Here is a 20,145-nt window from a genome sequence, read left to right as displayed (position 1 = left end):
CCTGGTAATTCTTGTTTTAGGTCAGGTCAGGTTAGGTGAGGCCTGTGGTCTGGTTGGTGGCGTTTTAGAAACTTTGATCTCCTGCTATTATCCATTTGTACAAATGCACCACAATTTCTAAATGCACCACACTGTATGAACAAGGCTATTTGACTCATCCTCTCACCCAAAGAAGGAAAGAGGTTTGTTCCAGGGTAGGGTAAATGTCCGTCTGAGGAAGGGGTGTGTCTCCCGGGACTGGATGGACATGTGGAGTAGGGATGAGAGGGCTATTGACTGGTCTGATCTTTGTTTTCCATCCCTGGGCTGTATCTGCACTTCGCAGACACTGGTGGTCTCTGAAGAGAAGGACAGGACTCACCTGGCACTGACATCACGCACATCCTGCAGGCGGGAGAAAAGCCACTTGCGCTCCTGATTGGTGAGGAGTCCCTGGAGTTCCGATGAGCGCTGGAAGTGATCCACCGCCACATTTAAACTGCGTAGGTATGAGGCCTCTGACATGATCAACTCAAACTTAGCCTGTAGAGGAGAAGAGGAAGGGCACAGCATCAGCACAGCAGGCATCTAAATGAGGGATCTAAATGAGGTGCCGCTGAAGGATAATGAAGGAGCAAAGGCCAGGAACCTTCCTGGCTTCCAGTGTAGGGGGTGTGTAGCTGCGGATTCCTGATGGAGAAAGAGTCAAACTCTCTCTAACCAAGCAGTGGAAAGAGATGGATGCTTTAATTATGGCGGGAGGCCTGGGTATAGGCAGGTTGGCAGAGGTAGATGGGGACATCAGTCTATTCTTACTTCATCTATCCATCTGCCGGGATGAAAGGATAAGCTTGTGGTGCGATCTGAAGCTATTCATCAACTTTGACTTGAAATTGTAGTATCTATTTTTTTCTTTTTTACTGAAATAAGCACAACACCCCTGTGTCCTCTTCTTCCTCCAGAGATTCATCCTTCTTTTATTTTGCTCATCCCCAGATTGCCCTTTCTCATGAGTCATCTGATCTCCTCTGTTCCCCCTCTTATTCCTCCATCAGGGTCCTCAAATTTCCCCCGAGTCCTCATTTTCTCCCCTTTCCCTGGATCCTCTGGTCTCCCTGCTTCCCCTTCAGTTCCTCTTGATTTCCCTCATCCTTCCCACCTCACTTCTCTGAATCTGCCTGCCCCGTGTCCTCCAGTTCCCTCAGAGCCTCTCTTGCACACAATGGCCAACTTTTCATCCTTCCATTCTCTTTCAGAGGAATTATAGTCTGTGCCTTGATTTAATGCAGTCTTTTAGGGTCCTCCGGCTTCTTCCGCACTTGGTCTATTTTAATAGCAGGGGACTGGACTTGATGACTCAGGAGATCCCTTCCAGGCTTGTCCCTAATGCTTCCTCCTGTTGTACCTTGCTCACGAGGATTCTTAATTCCTCGAAATTTGCTTTCATAAAATGTACGGCTGAGTTCCCTGTCCCCGTTCCTTACCCTTGCACACCTTTCCCTTACTACGGTGAGTTCAATTAACTCAAAAACACAGGTACCAGCTTCCCTTTAACCTGCGTACACATTGTTAATTACTTCTCTTCCTATTCATCCATCTGCATTGCTGTATCATGCATTCACGCTCTCTGATTTGTCATTCAGTCTATGCTGTCCCACCTGGCCAGTCCCCATCTACCTGGTTACAGCATCCATCCATTACCTCCTGCAGTTTCTGATCATCTCGGGACATATTCAGCAGTATTCTGCTTCCTCGGATCTTGGGGATGTCCTGCCAAAGGGATGGGTTGGACGAGACCGACAGACGTTGCAGATACGAGTCCTGTGGAGACAGCACTTTCCTCCGTAACCTCGGGGAACTTGGAGAGCTCAGTTCTAAGTCCTCTGCCAAAATATCTGCTCTCTTCTGGCTCTGGATTGCCTTGTTCAGAGCCACGTCGCTGTATTCCTGATAGAGTAACCTTGCTGTGGAGAGAGGCCTGCAATTCATATTCATTCTAAAGCAGTGACTCCCCTTCCTATTAACCTCCTTTTGTAGAGAGGGTTCCACTCCTGTTTCAATACAGTCAGTCTAAGACAAATGGACATGTCAGAGCCTACAGTGTTTATAAATCACTTGTCACCAACATAGTTCTCCACATCTCTAACCGTGTTGCACGGTGATGGTTATGTTGCCTTCTCTATAAATTCTCACTAATATTCCCCCCTAACTTCACTGTAGCAAGAGTCTGCAGATCCCTTCTCTTTTCAACTTCTTGCAGAGGGGTAATGGCTGGGGTTTTCCAGTGCATTTAGACAGGAGCTACTTACAGGAGTTGATCAGTTTGGAGTGACGGCGCTTGAAACTCTCCAATGTGTCTGCAGATTTCTTCTCCCTGTCAGGGGTGAGGAGAAGATTTGGGGAGCAAGGGGACAGGAGAAAATAAGAAATGTTGCACTGGATGTAACGTATCCAGATCTCAGCAATTAAACTGGAACAGTTGGGACTTCTCTCTCCATCAAGTTCAGAGTCTGCATCACTTATTTCTACTACAAAGGACCATAGTCATGATGATATAAATTCAGAAGTAAGAGGACACAAATTCCCCTTTTGCCTCTTGGGGAAGGGGATCCCATTGCATGGGCAGCCTGGGATAAAGATTAGACAGGGGTCATTATCTCAGAGCATTTTGCTCTGTTGTCTCTTTCTTAGGTCTCAAAGGAATCACTGGAAAGTCCTAGGCCTCTGTGCCTAAGTCAGAAGGGACTAGAAGCAAATGGGAGACTCACCTGAGTGTAACTGCGTCTGAGCTGACTGGCTGGTCCTTGTGTGCTCCGTCCTCTGAAAGAACAAGAAAGGTTATCCCATTTGCTGCCAATAAGACAGCAAGTGAGTGAGTGAGATTCCAAGTAGCCAACTTTAAGGACACGATGCAATACAGGTACCACATCATAAACTCTATTATTAAGGCCAGCTGATGGCGGAAAGGGGAACAGAGCCCAGTGGGACAGGGAAAGGGACCACCATTACCACTAACTTCTTCCACTTTGGGGACAAGAATGTGCAGGTGCAATATTTTGAATCAAAAAGAGGCTTCAATGTAAAAACACTCGTGTCCCAAAATGCCAATACTTGTGCAGTGTGAAAAAACGTAGAACGAGTTGAGGCAAAAATATGCCCAAAGTATCACTGCTTTCACACAACTCAATATCTGTATTTATAAAGGGCATAGAGATCTCATCCTCCCACGTACACACTAAGCACAATATTGACTAGGTGCATTATGGGGGATTTATACCTTTGTTTAAAGCATTTGTTATTGGGTTCTCTTGAATGCAGGACACAATCTGACAGATTAGCATTCTGATGGATTATCTGAAATTCTATGTTCCTATGAAACATTTCTCCAAGGGTAGCGTGGGGTCAGAATGACACCCGAAGGTTTCTGAATCAAACTGAACAGCTCTCAAGTCTATCAGTAAAGAGGGGGCACCAAACAGGCCAGGAGATCCAAAATCTCACCATCCACTGTCATTATTTAAGTGTGTGTACTTCTTGTCATTGCTTGAAAGTTGGCTATCACTTCATCTGCAGACATGAAACAGCCATGTGGTGGCAGCAGAGGCCTCTACACTTAATTTGCTAAAGGCTTACTGTGAAGGGGTTAATGCCAGTGGGACCACTGCACGTCTGAGGAAAAGGACTAGAACTCTGAATAAGGGTAGGATACAGATACACAGCATTTTTGAGCGAACCTCCCAGCCCAGGCCAACAAAACTTAGGCTAACAGTGCTCACACTAGTGCTCTAGAAATAGCTGTGTAGACAGAGCTTTAAAGTTGCGACTTGGACTCTGAAACCAACCCTGTCTCCTTAAACTTCAGAGCCTGAGCTCCGGCCCTAGCCATAACTTCACAGCACTTCTACATAGCTATTTTTAGAGCACTGACGTGAGCCATGTTAACTCAGAGCTGTTGACCAGCGATGGGAAACTTGCTCCAAAATGCCAGTGGGCTCAGTAGGCAGGCAAGGCAGGAGGGAAGGGAAGCTGGAGGAGCAGGCTGGGAAGGGGGTGAGGAGAGATGCTGAGCAGGTAATTGAGGAGGGACTAGTTTAGGGAAATAGCTGGGTGTGTTGTTGGCTAAAACTGGAGAGTGGTGATAGGGTAGAAGTCCAAAGCAGGCAACCAGCCTCGCTTCACCTAATGGCTTTTATCTCTGGAAACCCCAATAATGTAGCTCAATTTTAGTGACAGGTGGGGTGTATTTGCCGCAGGGCAGGACTGAGGGGCGTTGGCAGAGCTGTGTAGGGAGCTCAGGACTGGAGTAGCAGGGGACTGCAGGGCAGGATAGATGGGCTTTGGCAAAGCTGTGTGGGGACAGTTTTGGAAGTGGATAGACTGGATAGACCCTGGCTATAGCTATTTTCACTCCCTCAATCCTCATCATTTTGCTTATGCAGAGATTTGGTATCTCGGACACCAGGAGGAGGAGGAGAGGGAACTCACCTTGTAAGCTGTCTGGCAGTGCTGACATCTTCCTCAGGCCCTGCCGGTGCCAGTCTTTGCTTTTCGCTCTGCGTTTGATCGGGTTTTCCTGGCTCCCTGAATTGAGCCCCAGCGGCTTCATGTCCCCCCTGATTTTATCTGGACAGCTTGATGACTTCTCCAAGGGTGCATGTCTGGCCACCTCCTCTTTCACCTGGACCCCAAGGGGAAGTGGTTCTCCCTGCATTTCCATTCTTTGCCTGCATGTCCTAGCACCCTCTACTGTCTCGATTATCACGGCAGGGGATGTTGCACTCCTGGTATCCACTCTGGTGGGGCCTGCCTCTGCCTGCTCCCACTGTGGCTCCTCGAAAAACGCCACCTGTCGGTACAGTTTCCTGACGGCTGGTGGCGACGGGGGGCTGACCTGGAGGAAGTGGATTGGATTGGAGAAGGCTAGTACTGGAGGTGGCTGTACTGAATTTCTGCTCTCTGAGTCTGTTGATGTTCTCCACCCTCCCTGGGAAGCCCAGGAGGTGTGGTCAGATGGGGATTTTCCACAGTGTGTATCCATGTGTTGACCCGTTACTTCGGGGCCGCTGTCTGAGTGGCCCATGGGTGCCTCATTTTCCAAAGTGGGAAAATCGGAGCTCTTGGCCAACAAAGTGACCCCTGAGTCACTGGAGTCCACCACATCCTGTGTAAATGAGATGATAGGATCCCACTGGACACCAGTCACTCCCTCTTCGGTCACCTGCATTAGTGGGAGTTTCTCTACTCTAACTTCTACGTCAGGAGCAGAGACCAGAGTACGAACAAGGCTGTCGGCATCAGACACAGAGGCCAGAGCCGGGGCAGTGGCCAGTAACTGGCTAGAGTCTGGTGCACAATCTAGAGGTGGGTTGGGGTTGGTTACAGACGGCAGAGGCTGGTCAATGTCAGGTGCAGGAGCTGGAGGCTGGTTGGAGTCAGGCACAAGGTCCAGAGGCTGGGCGAGCTGGCTGGCATCAGGTACAAGAGCCAGGGGCAAGGTGGGCTCAGGCGTTGGAGGAGGCAGCTGTGTGTGCTGCTCGTGTGGAAAGATTACAGCTTCCTCTGGGGTCTCGGCTACAGAGTTAAAGGCGCTTCCTGTTCCAGGCTCTTCCACCTCGAAGTTCAAATGCGCCTGCTCAAGTAAAGGCTCTTGCTGTGCTGCGTGAACCACGTGTGCTTCCATTTCTTTTCCCTGGAAAACAAAACTTCCTGTTGGGGGCTTTTGGTGCCTCTGGACTTTCTCCGGGTAATTTGGGGGAGCAGGAGCCATGTCTGGTGCTTGGGGTGATGGAGCTGCAGGCGTAGCTTCTACTCCATCTGTGTCCGTGGGCAGGCTTTCCGTTGGAGGGGGACTTCTGAAAGCTTTGGAGATGAAAGGTTGGGCGCTAGGCTCCTCATTAAGACCCTTCTCAGATGGAACCAGCCCTTGGGGAGTCAGGACATCCACTGTGCTGGTGGACACCGAGGCTCCTTCATCAGAAACTGCCTCCTGCAGATCAGGAGAAGTCTGGCTGGACACATCCTGTACAGAGCTTGGTGCTTTATCCAGGCCAGTATATCCCACAGGGCTCACATGGGATCCTTCATCAGCATCCTCCTGAGATGGGTCAGCTGCTGATGCTGCCGAGTTGAGCTCCGATGATGAGGCTGGGGTGAAATCATGATGAATGGGAAACACCGGGTTTTCTGCAACAGGATGAGAATTTTCAGGACCAAGGGATCCCAAGTTCTCGGCACCAAAAGAAGGGTCCAGAGTCCTGGGAGAGTCTGGGTTCCCAGCACCGGGATATGAGGTTACATCGCTACAGAGTAGAGAGAGAGCTTCTCCATCATCAGAGCTCTGGACTGTCCTTCCATCTCTGTCACTACGGCCATCCTCTCCAATACTGCCTCTGGCTCTCTCGCCCGGATTGGTTTCTCCACAGTCTTGGCCGTTGATCGAAATGCAGCTGGAAGGGCCAGAGACCCCCATGTCTCTCCAGTGCTCAGAGAAGTGGCAAGTGGGGGAGTGCATCACGGAACTCCCACCCACTGGGTGCAGACTTTCGGACGTTATCAGAACAGGTGGCTGAGCAATTACGCTTTCTCCTCCAGTGCAGGCCTTTGACACTGTGCTGGACAACACATCCTCACCAGGATGCTGAGCTTTGGGGAATGATTCTTGGGGCAGAGAGGCCAGTCCTGTTCCCTCAGCCAAGGAAATGCTCTCCCTCACATCATGGAGGGCCCGGTTGTCCGTGGAGAGAGAGGGTGACCCTGGACCGAGTGCTTGTGGTGAAGCCTCCAGCCCTTCCTCTTCCCTCTCTGGCTCTTGTTCCAGATCATCCCACCTCTTTTCCTTCTGATCTTCCCTCTCTGATACTGGCTCCTCCTGCACTGGTTTCACTTCCTTCTCCAGCTTCTGCCATTCTGGCTCCCCCTGCTCTGTCTGCTTCTTTTCTGACTGCTCCTCCTCTCCGGGCTCCTCCTCCCATTCTCGCTGCTTCCGCTGCCATCCCTCCTGCTCTGTATTTTTTGCAGCATTCTGGATTTGGAAGACACACTCGCTTGGAGATTCAGTGCTGCCTTCTGCTCCTCCATCGTCTCTTCCTTTCTTCTCCTCTGCAAGGAGGTTTATAGAACCAGATGGACTTTGCCTACCAGCCACGTCTGTTTTCTGATCTGTGGCCAAAGCATTGTTCTCTCTCTCGTGGGATGACAGGACCTTTTTTCTGTCTGCATTTCCTCCCGGCGGCCGTGCATTTCCTTGGCTGTCATCCGATAAGGGGTGTGGTGGGTGATGTGAAGGGGAAGAGGAAGAGTCTGTATCCTCTCTCTCTCCCTGTAAGCCTCCTGTTTTTTCATCATTATCTACGGAAAGAATGGGATTCATCGTGCCTACTGCATCCATCCCAGGAGACGGCTCCTTGTTGGTCCCTGCTGCTGCTTCAGTCCTTGGCAGGAGCTCGCTGATAGTCACGTTTGCTACATCCAACCCCTGCAAGGGGGGATCCCCAGCAGTCTCATCTTGCAAAGTCTCAGTCTGGCCATGAACTTCTGAAACTTCTTTACACACCAGAAAGTGGTTAGTGGCTGGTTCCCTCTGGCTGGGAACTGTGTCTGTCATTGAGGTTTCCTTATGCTTTGCCTGGGAGACAGCAGCATGACATGCCTGGAAGTCTTCCTGATCCTGAGGAAATTCCATATGAAGGGCTGCAGACTGTACCTGTGGGCTTTTGTCATGGGTGATTGGTGCCTGTGAGACTGTGTTGGGAAGGGAAGAATACTGACTGCTTTCAGGATGAACCAGGTTTCCCTGGTCAGAGTTCAAGGAGTGAACTCTTCTCTCTTTTTCCAAAGGTGTCTCTTCTACTGCAGGATCTGTCTCCCATTCTGAGAGTCCTCTCTGTTGCCTTAGATCTCTCACTCCTTGTTCCAGTCCTGCTGGGACAGGGTTAGAGGATCTGCCACACATCTCTGCTGATTCCCCAGCAGAGAGAGGGCTCAGAGGACCCTGGCCAATGGAGATCTGGGCTCCTTCTGCAGAGCCAGGCAGCTCCGTGCTCATCTCTACCGATTCAGTGGTGGCATGATGTCCCCTTTTGGCCGGTGTAGGATCAGGGCTTTCCTCGCTGGGACTGCTGGTTGCTGAGGGAATGGGGCCTCCCCCATTGGCTTCTTCAGACTCCATCAATGAGACATCCTGCAAAGGAGAACACAAATGTTTTATATTATAAAATGGCTAGGGGGGGTAACTGTGATCTGATTGACCCAAGGAGTTCACAGGAGAGAAGTTAATGCGTCTGGGAAAAGAAGTGAAACACACATCGAATGGGTGGGAGAGAGTCAGGACACAGTAATGCTAGGGGCCATGACAGATGACACATTAGATGGGCGTTTGCAACATGAAAAAAGCAACACCCCAAACTGGTGGAGTAGTGGGCTGCAGCTGGAGAGGCTTCAGGACCGTGCTAGTCTAAACCAGGGGATCCAGTTCAGCCTCAGTTACACTAGAGAACCCGGCTGACCTCAACAGGGGTGTATGTGTGAAAAATGAGGAAGAATCTAATCTGCTGCCTTTACCACGTCCTGTCCCTCCCCTCCCCAAGAGAGTGTCTCTTTTCCCGGGCTCAGCAGTTTCCCATGCTCCCTCCAGCCGTGGAATGTTTTCTCTAATATTCCGGCCTCTCCTCTAATGAAAGCCATGGAAGATAGAGAGATGATTTTAAACTGCTGCATGCGTCAGAGGGTGGGTACCATGCCACCATGCCAATGCCTGGAGGCACAGTACAATCCCCTCTGCAGTGCCCAACCATCCCAATCCTTCCCAAACAAATCTGTAACCCCCTCCTTCCCCAGCTTCTGACCGCTGGCAAACCCTCCAGCCAGCCCTTGAGCAGTTCTGCCACTCTGAGCTACAGAAATCACCTCATCTCTCTTCAAGCAAAAAGCCCACTTCACTTAAGCACCCAGTCCTGTCTCCAGAGCCCTCAGCTAACACCTCCCCGTGAAACATTCACCCTACCAGCCCTCCTAGCAGAACGGAGCTGGGATTTCTTCCTCCCCCACCCCAAATCAGATAAGCAAATCTATGACCCTTCCCTCCTTGCAGGTTGCCAAACCTTTCTGAATCAAAGGTCAGGAAACGGAGTTCAAACTGCCCTTGAAAGGAAAGAAGGGTGTGCAGGGCTGGGTCCTCTCTATGTCAAGAGAGAGAGAGATCAGGGGAACTGGGATGTGCAGGGAGAGTGGGAATCATGTTAGAAATCTATAGCTGGAATTATTGGTGTCCACAAGTGGGACATGTGTACATGGAAAGGGAACTCTCTTGGAATAACGTCACAGGATCAGGAGTTACTTCATGGGGGTGGCAGCAGTGCCAAAGGAATGGAAGGCAGTAAGGGCTTGTCTACACTCAAGGGGTGGCTAAAAGAGGAGTGGAGAGAGGGTAGCTAAGAATAGTGGTACCCGGATAGTACCTGGAACAAAGGGGTTTAAATCCCCCTCAGCTGTATTGTAATAGAGCACAGAATAGTTGTGAGAAGAGATCCCCCTCCCCAGTACTGACACATTGGTTCTGTGTGTGTGGTTCGGTGGAGGAAAGGCGATTTCTACGCTTTCTCTGCCTTGGGGTTTAGTGGATCAGAAATCCTGGAAGTCTGAATCAATCTTTCCTGCTGGGCAGCCGGGGTGGGGGGTGTTCCTCGGTTGATGTCAACAGTATAAGTGGGTTTGGTGGTGGCCTCTTTGACAAAAATGCATTCCTACTCCTCATAGTAGTTGCAGACCATGCAAGTTCCCCTATTGTCCTTTACATTTCTATAACCCTCTCTGAGCACCTTTTCTTTGTTGCGCACTGGAGCACCCCCCCCCCCCCCCCCTTAATTTGTTCTGATGGCCACTTGTTGAGCTGGGCATTCTGCTGACGACTGTTCACTTGGACCTGCAAGTGCACCTCTCCACGGAGGGCCAGGAAGTCCAGGACCATGTTGAATCAGAGTGTGGCTGCTATATAATCAGTCAGGGCTGGCTGTGTGAACTCGGCACAGGGTACACCTGGCTACAAACCAACATTTAATGACGCAGTAATAGCCAAATCAAAATGACCACAGAGCAGTAGAGGGGTAGCAGTGGGAGGACTGCTGGAGGTCTAACAGTTAAGCCGAAACAGGGGTGCCTCTGTCATAGTTCAAGGCAACTACATCTGTATTCCCCCTCCATGGTCCCTGATTGGCACCCGCTCTAACTCCTGGCTATGCAGCCATCATCTCTTTGGGGTGGAGACCTTCCTGATCAGGGTTTATCTAGGTGGCACAGTTCAATGCTGTGTTACTCCGAGTTAGAGTACCTGAATGTTCCAGAGTCTATACTTTGCTTTCTCTTTGAAGACTATGAACAATATAATTGCCAGTTACCACACAGCTCTTTATAAGCAAGCACATTTATTCTTAAGGTGAAAGCATTATAGAGAAAACAAAAAACAATAGAAGTTCTTATATACATGCTAAAAGCTTACCTAAGAATGATCAATCAATCTTATGTGGTCTCAGCTGGCCAAAGTCCTTCCAACCCTTCCCAGGAAGGAATGGGGCCACTCTTGGATCAGAAAGAAGGCCCTGAGTCAGTTTAAACTCAGGATAGTTATCCAAGTCCTTTCTGTGTCTGTTGGTCTCTGCAGAATCCCGTTTGAACCAATATACGAGCTTCTCCAGTTGCTGGTACCTCTGTGTCTTACACCCCCCCCCCCCCCCCCACACACACACACTTCTTAGTTCCTGGAGCAGCTGTGGGTCACCCTCCCCATGGAATTACATACAACTGCTGGCCCCCAATGATACATAAACAATGGTCTCCCAAGGATATTGCAGGAAACTGCCATACATGTCACAGCTTCCACACCTACAGGACTTCGGTTGTGGGAAAACTCATCCTGCACATCAGTAAACTGGCTTCCAAAGTGGGCTTGTTAACCTGCAACAACTTTCAAGTATATCTGCATCCTTAAACAAACCAGGAACAGGGCACTCTGGAATCATAGTGTCCCCAACGTGCAGTTAATCAGGAATGACTCCAGCTAGAGACAAGCCCTAAGATTCTCACTCTCCTAAAATGAGACAAGATCTACCTTTCTCTGCCTACCTTGATTCAGTGGGCTGCTAGATTCTTTCCCCCAAATACACACACCTATTAGCATGGTGTATGGAACACGTGCTGCTATCTATCTGTTCCATTTCCCCTGCCCCTGCCCCGGGCCCTGGCAGCTGTGCTGAAGCAGAGCGGAGCTTGCACGTACACACACCCAGGCTGTTGAAACACACCACCTGACAGGGAAAGCCCTGCTCGGCTCCACACTTAAAATAGCTGTGTCCGAGCTGAACACGCACAGGTTGCTGGTTGAAAGGCTGGTCTATGGGCCCTTCCTTTGCAGTGGGGGCAGCAACCTAGGACATAAAATCTGCCTCTTCTTAGGAGCTTTTGAGCCTACCTCTCTCTCTGTTTGCTCTCCAGTCCCTCCCCCTTCTCAAGCCAAGCCCAGTTCCAGGAGTTCATTAGCCCAGGGTGTGGTCCTGTGTTTACTGCTGCACATTCCATTCTCTGCTTACTCCACTTCTCAGACACCAAACACCAGTGCGCCGAGTCCTGAGCATGGGGGATAGACAGACACTGTCACAGCTTACCGGGGCCGGTGGTTCTCCGAGAGCAGATCAGCTAGTTGTAAATGCCTCACTCGGAGCCATGCACACCTTTTGTAATGAAATGCAAAGGGGAGAAAAACGGGTCTGCTTTTGGTAAGAAAACGACCCTCTTAGCCACACGCGTACCTTTTGCTAAGGTCAGCATCTGCCTTTCTACTTCTACAACTTACCATTTCCCTCCCCCACCCCCTCATTTCCTCTCCCCTGTTCTCCCAGGTGCACACCCACACGCTTGTCTGGTGCCATTTTTAGGAAGTGGCCTGTAACCCCTTGCCTCTCCCCACGTCTGGCTAGCCGACTGTGCTCTACCAGTGTGGCCCAAGAGGATGGGTGCTGGCTTGCCTCCCCATCTTCAGAAACAACTAGACTAAGCTGCTGATCTCACTGCTCCACTTCCCTGACTCGTGGCATAGTTCAGTCCCCTGCATCAGCAATGGGGCCAGCAACTCACTACTACTACAGTACTTCCTTGACCAGCCCAGGCCAGGACAGGGGCAGCCCCTAGAGTTATAGAGAGGGGAGGGGAGTGACAGAGTCTCACCGACGTACAGGAAGCTAGAGTGGCTTCATTTAACTGAAAGTCCTACATCTGTTAATAAAAGTAGTTTTTCCAGAAACCTGTCCCCTTCTGACATATTTACCTAAAACAGACCGTGCCAGCGGGTCAGAAATAGACTGCACTACCAGCTATACTGTTATTAATATTGCTGGCTTTATTCACAGAGTGGACTGCAAATTTTGCACCATACTAAAAAACATAGATGGGGGGAAATCAAACAACTTGTGGGATTGATGTTATCTACTCCTCTCGAAAGCAAAATTCAAAGAAGGGAAGCAGAGCTATTTGCTACTGTAGGTTGATTGTAAAGGACAGGACCACCATAGCAGATGAGCCCAGATGGTGCAAAGGTACTCAATTTACAGTAGCATCTCACTAACTTGCACTAATGAACAGCAGACTTACTGTGATATTCTGAACATTTTAATGATCTGGTTGTGACCCGTCCATGTCTAGGGCAGCCACCTGAACAGGCCAAGGTCAGGGCAGGCTGCAAAAGGAGAGCAGATTCTCCCAGCACTGGTGGGTGACACTGAAGTCAGACTTCCCAACCAGCCACAAACTGTGCTTCTGATTCCCCACACCGGTTATCAAGAAGCCAAAATAAAAATATGCACAGCCCCCTTTACTGCATTTCAGTCTCTGGCTCCCAATCAGCCACTAGGTCCAGTAAAGAGACCAGTTATTTAATTCTATGCTCTTTACCACAGTACCAGATCAATATAAGTTTGGATCTTACCCAAAATACCACGCTGCCAGCCAATCCTTTAGTAACTAAAACTGAAGGTTTATTATAAAAAGAAAGAAACAAACTATAAGAGAAATGTTAAAGGATTAAAGCAATCAGATACATACAAATGATTTGAAAGTTCATATATATCAGGTTTCTAGAAGAATTGTGGAGTTTGCAGGCTTGTATAGTCCCTCTGGTGTACATCCAGTACCTGGATAGGTCTCCGTCCTTTGTTTCACAGCTTCAGTTCAGCTGTAGATGAATTGGTCCAGAGGCAGGCTGAATGACAAAGACAGACTGAAGACAGAATGGATCCCAGGCCTCCGCCTTTTATGTCCTCTGGCCCTTGCCATGCTGCTTGTGGAATTTCATAGGAACCAAAATGGAGTCCAGAGTCACATGAGCAAGTCCTGGTGACTCGTCAGATCTATCCCTGGCTTCTCCCCCTGGGCCCATTGCACCTATAAATGTCTTAATGGGCCAGTAAGCAGGCTATTGTTACAGCTATCCTGTCTGAGGTGTTACCACCGCACAGCACAAGTTGAAATACATCAACCATATCCATAATTTCCCTTACACATATAACACATGAACGTCATCATCTTACTTAGCACATTACAGCCTTTCTAACAGTACCCGACATGCCATATCTCACAGGAATTATTATGGTTTTGACATACTGATTTAATTTAATTTAATTTAATTTAATTTAAAAACACTCCAAAGTTCGGCCTTGTCTGCACTGAACCAATAACCTGTTACTGGGTACAGGTGTCAGCAATCACTGGACCTGCTTTGGTACTGAGCACAGTTAAGCTGCAAGTGTAGATAAGGACAACCACCAGTCAGCAGACTCAGGTAATGGTTTGCTGAAATAGAGCTGAAGACAGTTTGTCCTTCTCTGTACTCACAGAGTAACTGTCCTCAGTATTGGGTCAGTTGAGCAGCACACTTGGTAACAGTACGGCCCACCCAAAGGCTCAAAAAACCAGGAGTCAGACCCCAAAAATATGATACCTGGCTTAACAAGTCATGAGATTTTTAAAAAATAAATAAATAAATACAGGATTCTGTTTATTTGCCCTCATTTCTGAGTCTTTGAAGTTAATGATTTTCAGGCTTTTCTCTACACAAAACTCACTCAAAAACTTACTTTTTAAAAAACGAAAGTTGAGACTCATGTAATATCACCTGACTTGAGGAGCTGGAACTTGAAAACAAACAAACAGCAAATATCACAAGACTTGTGATAAAAATCAAAAAAGAGTTGGCAAGAGTGCCAAGTGTTAAAAACCAAGAGACAGCCCCTCTCCTCCCAAAATCATCAGACTGGCTTAAAGATCATGTTTTGTTTTTTAATTTGGGGATGTTCTTTATCCTTGCCATCTGAGTTTTGAATGTTTAGGGTTCATGCTTTCAAGTTTGTCACCACCACCATGAGGGCTGGAAATCGTACTTTTCTTTTTAAATGCATGACTCCAGGAAGTGGGGCTTTAAGAAAAGCAGAAAATAGCAATAAAATCATGATATTGGAATTGTATTTTGAACAGCAACAGTCTTTTCTATATTTCTGCATTAGTCTCTTTCTGTTCAGTCCCTACATAATTCCTGTGGCTTTGGGTACATGAAGTTCCTTTTCTGTACAGGTGTCCTCTCTATTTCTTTATTGGGCAAAAGGTTCTTGCCAATATTTACATATTTTCGAACCATGGAAAGCACTTGTATTTAATCTTGCATGTCAGCAGAAAATGTATTTCTTAGTGTCTGCTAGCCCACCGGATCTCGGTACACTCGTCCTTTTCTAGGGAAGCAGGATTCCTTTCCTGAAGAGCATTTCTCAAAGGCTGGCTGGGAAAGGGTTGTACTATCAACTACATTCCCTTTCACCGTTTTATTACTATCTGGGTAGTTCTCATCTCTTGTTTGCAGTTTTAAATAGCTGGCACCTTGCCTACTCTTCAAAATTAAACTGTTCACTCAGTTCGCAAAAGAGTTTAGATCTGGCCTACTGCTCTGCACATCCTAGTAGCCAATAGGTGGCTGACAATTATGTGATCACGGTCAATGCTAGCAATGCTCAACAAACTAAGCATTTGCTGACATACTGTTTTTGCTTATGGCCCAATCCTACACAGCAACCTCAACTCCCGTTCCCATCAATGAGTGTAGAAGGAACTCAGCACCTCACAGGATCAGGTCTGTATATTGTTGGATTTCAATCTGACACTGAAACCTAAATAAACATACTAGAGTGTAACTTCTGCAAATGAATCCCTTCAGTCGTGTGTCTCTCGGGTCAGGACAATGACCATTTTAGACTACGAAACATGTGCAAGCTAAAAATCAGGCGTGAACCAACAAGGCTGAAAGCATGAATTTTATGTTATGGCCAGTCATTCAAGCACCTCTAGTTGTGATCTCCTGATCAATTCAGGTTGAAGCATGCTGCTATCTCTTGAGCCATTGGAAAAGATGAAGCTTGATGTTCTGATTGCCTATGCAGCCACCATCGAAGGAGTAAGAGCTATTGACAGAATGTTCCTTCTGCCAGCAGCCCTGCCAGCCATGGGCCAAGAAGAGTGCATTGACAGTCTGTGATTATCAGCTCAGGAAGGAACCAGAGCCACTGAAAACACAGGAGTCCTCCCTAACCGGACAATCTACAATGTGGGTAAACTCACTAGTTTTAGAGGAGCCCTGAGTGGACAAGTTTGAGGCCTGCATGGCTCCTGGAGGTATTGGCTAGGACATTTAAAAAAAATCTATATTATCCTTTGGCAACCTTTAAAGACACAGGGCCCAGTTCTTGGTTGCCATACAGCCTCTTTCCAGTGGTGTAATGACCCCATAAACTAGGCAAAAGTAACACTCAGTGACCACTCTTAAGCCATGGAGGGTTCATAATGGACAGCACAGAGCTAGTGGAATGGCTCCATGCTACCCTTTTCTTAGTCCCCAGCATAGAGAGCACGCTGGGGGAAGGAAGGGCATGATAAAATGCTTGTACTCTGGCTATTCTTGGCGGGCAGATGGCTGACAGCGGTGTAAATTAAAGCAGCCTGGAGGCGCCTGTAATTTATGCCAGGGGGTTGGCCAAAAATATGGGAGTGCACGCAGGGTGCTTAAAACCAGGGCGGATAAAAAAAATCCATGATTGAAAAAAAAAAAACAGATTTTTTTCTTAAAATCAATCAAATACTAAATTTCTCTCTCATTTAAAAACTAACAGTTACAAATAAATCTCATCGCAAACACGCTAAACCTACACTTACAGTCTCGTAAAAATGAATTAAGATGGCTCTAGTCTGTCCAGCCGAACTACCAGCTCTTGCTTCTTGAAAGTTCTGGGCTTTCAGTTTTTGTTTCTCAACAGACTAAAGTCACGTGTGCAAAGAGACTCAGGCTGTTCTTCTGTGTTTATGTGGTGGTGGAGCTGGGCCAGGGCAGGCAGTGAAGTTAGATAAGACACTGTCTTAAAGACAGAGACAAAGGACGGAGGCAGAGTAGAAAGGAACAGTGGAGTGGACTGGAAAGAAAAGGGGAAGACATTATTCAGTACACACACAACTTCCTATATTCCCACATACTTTTACCACAGAAAAACTGTCATGGCTTCTGGGCATAAGACAGACCCTATCTGGGAATATTTTGAAGAAATTCCTTTCCTGGATAAAAAAAGAAAACGTGTCAAGTGTAAGCAGTGCAAGGAGGAGATGCAGGGCCTAGTTGCAAGAATGAAACATCATAATGAAAACTGCTCATTGGGAGAAAATGATGTGGACGAAGATGTGGCTATGTCTTGAAGAACAATGTGGATCAACTGGTTAATAACTTAAATAATTCACTTTGCAATGGAGCATTCTTCAAGACTTTTCTCTATGCCTTTTAGTATAAGTTTGATTTAACAAGTAAATTCTCAAGCTGTTTGCTATGTTGAATGTTGCTAGAAAAAAAAGTTTATCTTAGCTAATCCTTGTGGCTTGTTTAATTAGTTAACTCAGTTTAGACTATCACCCAAGTATATGGCACAGAAAGCTGCAGTAAGAGAAATCTAGAGTTGCCAGTTGCCAGTGGGTGTCATTTTCTTATTTTATATTACATAATACATGCCCCTCTTTTTGGAACATCACAGCCACAGACCATAATGGTGATGCCCAAGTCTATTCCCTATTTTACTTCAGCATAACTCAGCTTTCCCCAAGGAAACCCCGTCCTATACTTGTTTTCTCAAAAAACAGAAGTGCCAGTGAGTTCTATGGGGCTTACTCCAAAATTAAGTGCACACTAAGTGCAGTCAGTCTCAGCTTTTTTGGTAATTTGGAATCGGATCTGCATCCTTGCTGAAAAAAAATGTAAATGATTAACTGAATAATAGAGTGAGAAGAACTGAGAAGAACGACTATTGAAAATCATTTTTGAGTTTTGTTTCAGGATTCCATTTAAGCACAAGAGACTGTCTAGCTGCAACAACTTCAGAGCCATCCGTTGGTACTTTTAGCAGCAGTGCTGCAGCTAAACATATTTCAGACAACAAAGTATCAGTAGCAAGCAAAAGATTTCAGTCCTCCAGTAAAACCACCACCATGGATGGGTTTGTAGTAAGGACCAGCAAATACCTAAAAGACGCCATAGATGAAAAGATTGTTCGGTTCATTTATGCCACAAATTCTCCTTTTTGCATGGTTAACAATAAGCACTTCATTGGCATAGTTAAGTCCTTATGACCAGGCTACACTCCACCTGGTAGAGCAGACATTGGTGGAAGGTTGCTAGATACAGTGTATGAGAAGGAACTTGAACAATGTGCAAAAAATACTGAGGGGAAATTTGCCAGTTTAAGCCATGATGGGTGGAGCGATGTACACAATGATCCAGTAACATGTGACAACAGAAGATGGGGTTGCCTATCTTTCAGAAACAATAGATACATCAGGAAATGCCCACACAACAGAATATTTAAGAGAAGTGGCAGTGAAAGCTGTAATAAACGGTGAACAAAAATTCAGCTGTCACGTGCGCAGTTTTGTCACAGACAATGCTGAAAACGTGGCAAAGATCAGAAGATACTTAGAAGAAGAAATGGAAGGATGCTCCTAAACAACATATAGCTGCAGTGCCCATTTAATGCATCATTTAGCTGAAGACTTACGTACGTCTTCTCCAGGAATAAAAGAAAACGTTGTTGAAGTCGCAAAAAACAACCATTTTGCTTCAACTTCACTGAAGAGAGCAGGAGGAGCCAAACTAATTCTCCCTCAAGATGTTCGATGGAATTCTGTGGTTGATTGTTTTGAACAATTTATTAAGAACTGGCCTATCCTCATAAAACTTTGTGAAGAAAACCGTGATAAAATAGATGGAAGTATCTCATCCAAAGTATCTAACATGGGATTAAAGAGGAATGTAGAGGATATGCTCAGTATACTGAAGCCTATACCCACAGCCTTAAACAAACTTCAGAGAAATTGTTGCTGCACTGCTGATGCTGTTGAAATTTGGAAGGCACTTCAAGAGACATTGAAGAAAGAAATACCTCACCAGAAAGTTAAACTGCAGGCAATAAAGAAGCAAATGGATCAAGCACTAACTCCACCGCATTTTCTTGCAAACATTCTCGACCCCAGATATAAAGGCTGATGTCTAACTTCTGAAGAAGATGATGCTGCCCTGGCATGGGCATCTCAAAATCACTCCTCATTTATGCCAGTCATAATAAATTTCAGGGCTGGAGCGGAACTATTTAAACAGTACATGTTTACTGATGATGTTTTGAACAAAGTCACTCCCCTGAATTGGTGGAAATCATTAGCCAGGCACCTTGAAACAGAGTTCCTTCAGTTGCTAAGCCAACTTTCCACAGCAGTAGCTTCCTCTGCAGGCAGAGAGAGAATATTTTCATCGTTTGGTATTATTCACTCAAAGCTAAGAAATCGACTGGGAGTTGAAAAAGCAGGAAAACTCGAATTTTTGTCTATGAATAAAAATGACAGTAGGAGTGGGGAAGATGAGAGCTGGTTGTTGAAGTTTTAAGGACAGCGTATGTCTAGTGTTGTGATGACTTGTCTGTTAGAGTTAATAAAATTTGAAATTAAAAAAAAAAAAAAAGTGTAAGGGCAGTCATCAGCCGGCAACTCAGGAGACTGCTGCAATTGCAAATGTGAAACATGGATGTAACATTTAAGATTTATTTTAATAAAATATAAGTGCTATTGTGTGTGTGTGTGATTTAGTTCTTACCACTCCTCATGTACTCCTGCTGCATCTGCAGCTTGACACAGGCAATGAGTATTATGTACTATCTAAAAAATTACTCAAAGTGTACCCTCCTAGATGTTGTAAAATGCTGCATTGAGTTGTAAAGTTAACATGTTTTAGTGATCAGATTTGCACCATTGTTTAAGAAATATGTGAAGAAGTATCAGTGGGAAACTTGATTTAAATCAGTCATTTTCTCTTGGTGATTTAAATTGACTTGATTTAAATCAATCCACCCTGCTTAGAACCACCTCTGATTCGCCCACTCCCTTCCTGTGCCAAATGGAGAGCGGCAGGGTCTATCTGCCCAAACTCTCTGGTGCTCACTACTTCAGTGTGCAGGCTGGAAATCAGGGTGTGGGGCAATTAAAGTCTCTGAACAGTCATCATGACTCACGTTGGAGTTCGCGGCACAGTTTCCTTTGCCTGCCTTACAACATCATCTGATCACAAACACATTTCAACACCAGATGCAGGAGACATAAAGGACTCGACAGAGCTGCAGTTCTGGGTGAACATCAGTATATGCTGAGCTTGTAGCCTTTCCCTGGAAGACAGATTTCACGCTGCTGGGGCCTATCAGCCTTGACTCATTTTCACTGCTATTGCCTGGAGCGATTTGCATAGCAAGGATGAAACTGCAAAACCACATCCCCTTGTGTTCAGTAAACTGCTCCGGAACACCCAGCCCCTGCAGCTCCTCCTCCCCCCAACATTTGCTGTCATCCCCCATCAAATTCCTCCACAAAAATCCCTGAGACTTGGAAGACTCTGGACAGCTTTACTGAGCTCAAAATGCTAGAGGAAGCAGCGGCAGCATCAGAGAGCTGAGAGTGGTATGTTTCTGAGCGGCCTGGAAAGAGAGGGAGACTGTCCAGGGGAAAAATGGGGAAGGGTGCAGAAGAGGAAGGAAGCGAGTGGAAAGATCCCGCTCTCCTATCTGGGGA

At 46.8% G+C, this 20,145-nt stretch overlaps 1 protein-coding gene across 1 annotated transcript in view; it reads right to left on the bottom strand.

The window, feature by feature from the left end:
- Positions 1 to 20,145, bottom strand: part of LOC137141846 (rho guanine nucleotide exchange factor 5-like) — a 44,427-nt gene that overhangs the window by 11,822 nt on the left and 12,460 nt on the right. Inside the window, exons 2-6 of the mRNA XM_067530934.1 lie at positions 4,465 to 8,158; positions 2,748 to 2,799; positions 2,289 to 2,353; positions 1,681 to 1,943; positions 362 to 522 (exon numbers count right to left, since the gene is read on the bottom strand). Of these exons, the coding sequence (XP_067387035.1) occupies positions 362 to 522; positions 1,681 to 1,943; positions 2,289 to 2,353; positions 2,748 to 2,799; positions 4,465 to 8,158 (4,235 nt within the window). The remainder of the gene's footprint in view (positions 1 to 361; positions 523 to 1,680; positions 1,944 to 2,288; positions 2,354 to 2,747; positions 2,800 to 4,464; positions 8,159 to 20,145) is intronic.

The sequence above is a fragment of the Emydura macquarii genome, unplaced genomic scaffold (genome assembly GCF_026122565.2).
Source record: "Emydura macquarii macquarii isolate MOO-44397 ecotype Brisbane River unplaced genomic scaffold, CSIRO-AGI_Emac_v2 contig_3122, whole genome shotgun sequence".
Classification (NCBI taxonomy): domain Eukaryota; kingdom Metazoa; phylum Chordata; order Testudines; family Chelidae; genus Emydura; species Emydura macquarii.
Note: the sequence above shows the minus strand (reverse complement) of the source record. Positions and strands in the feature narration are given on the sequence as shown.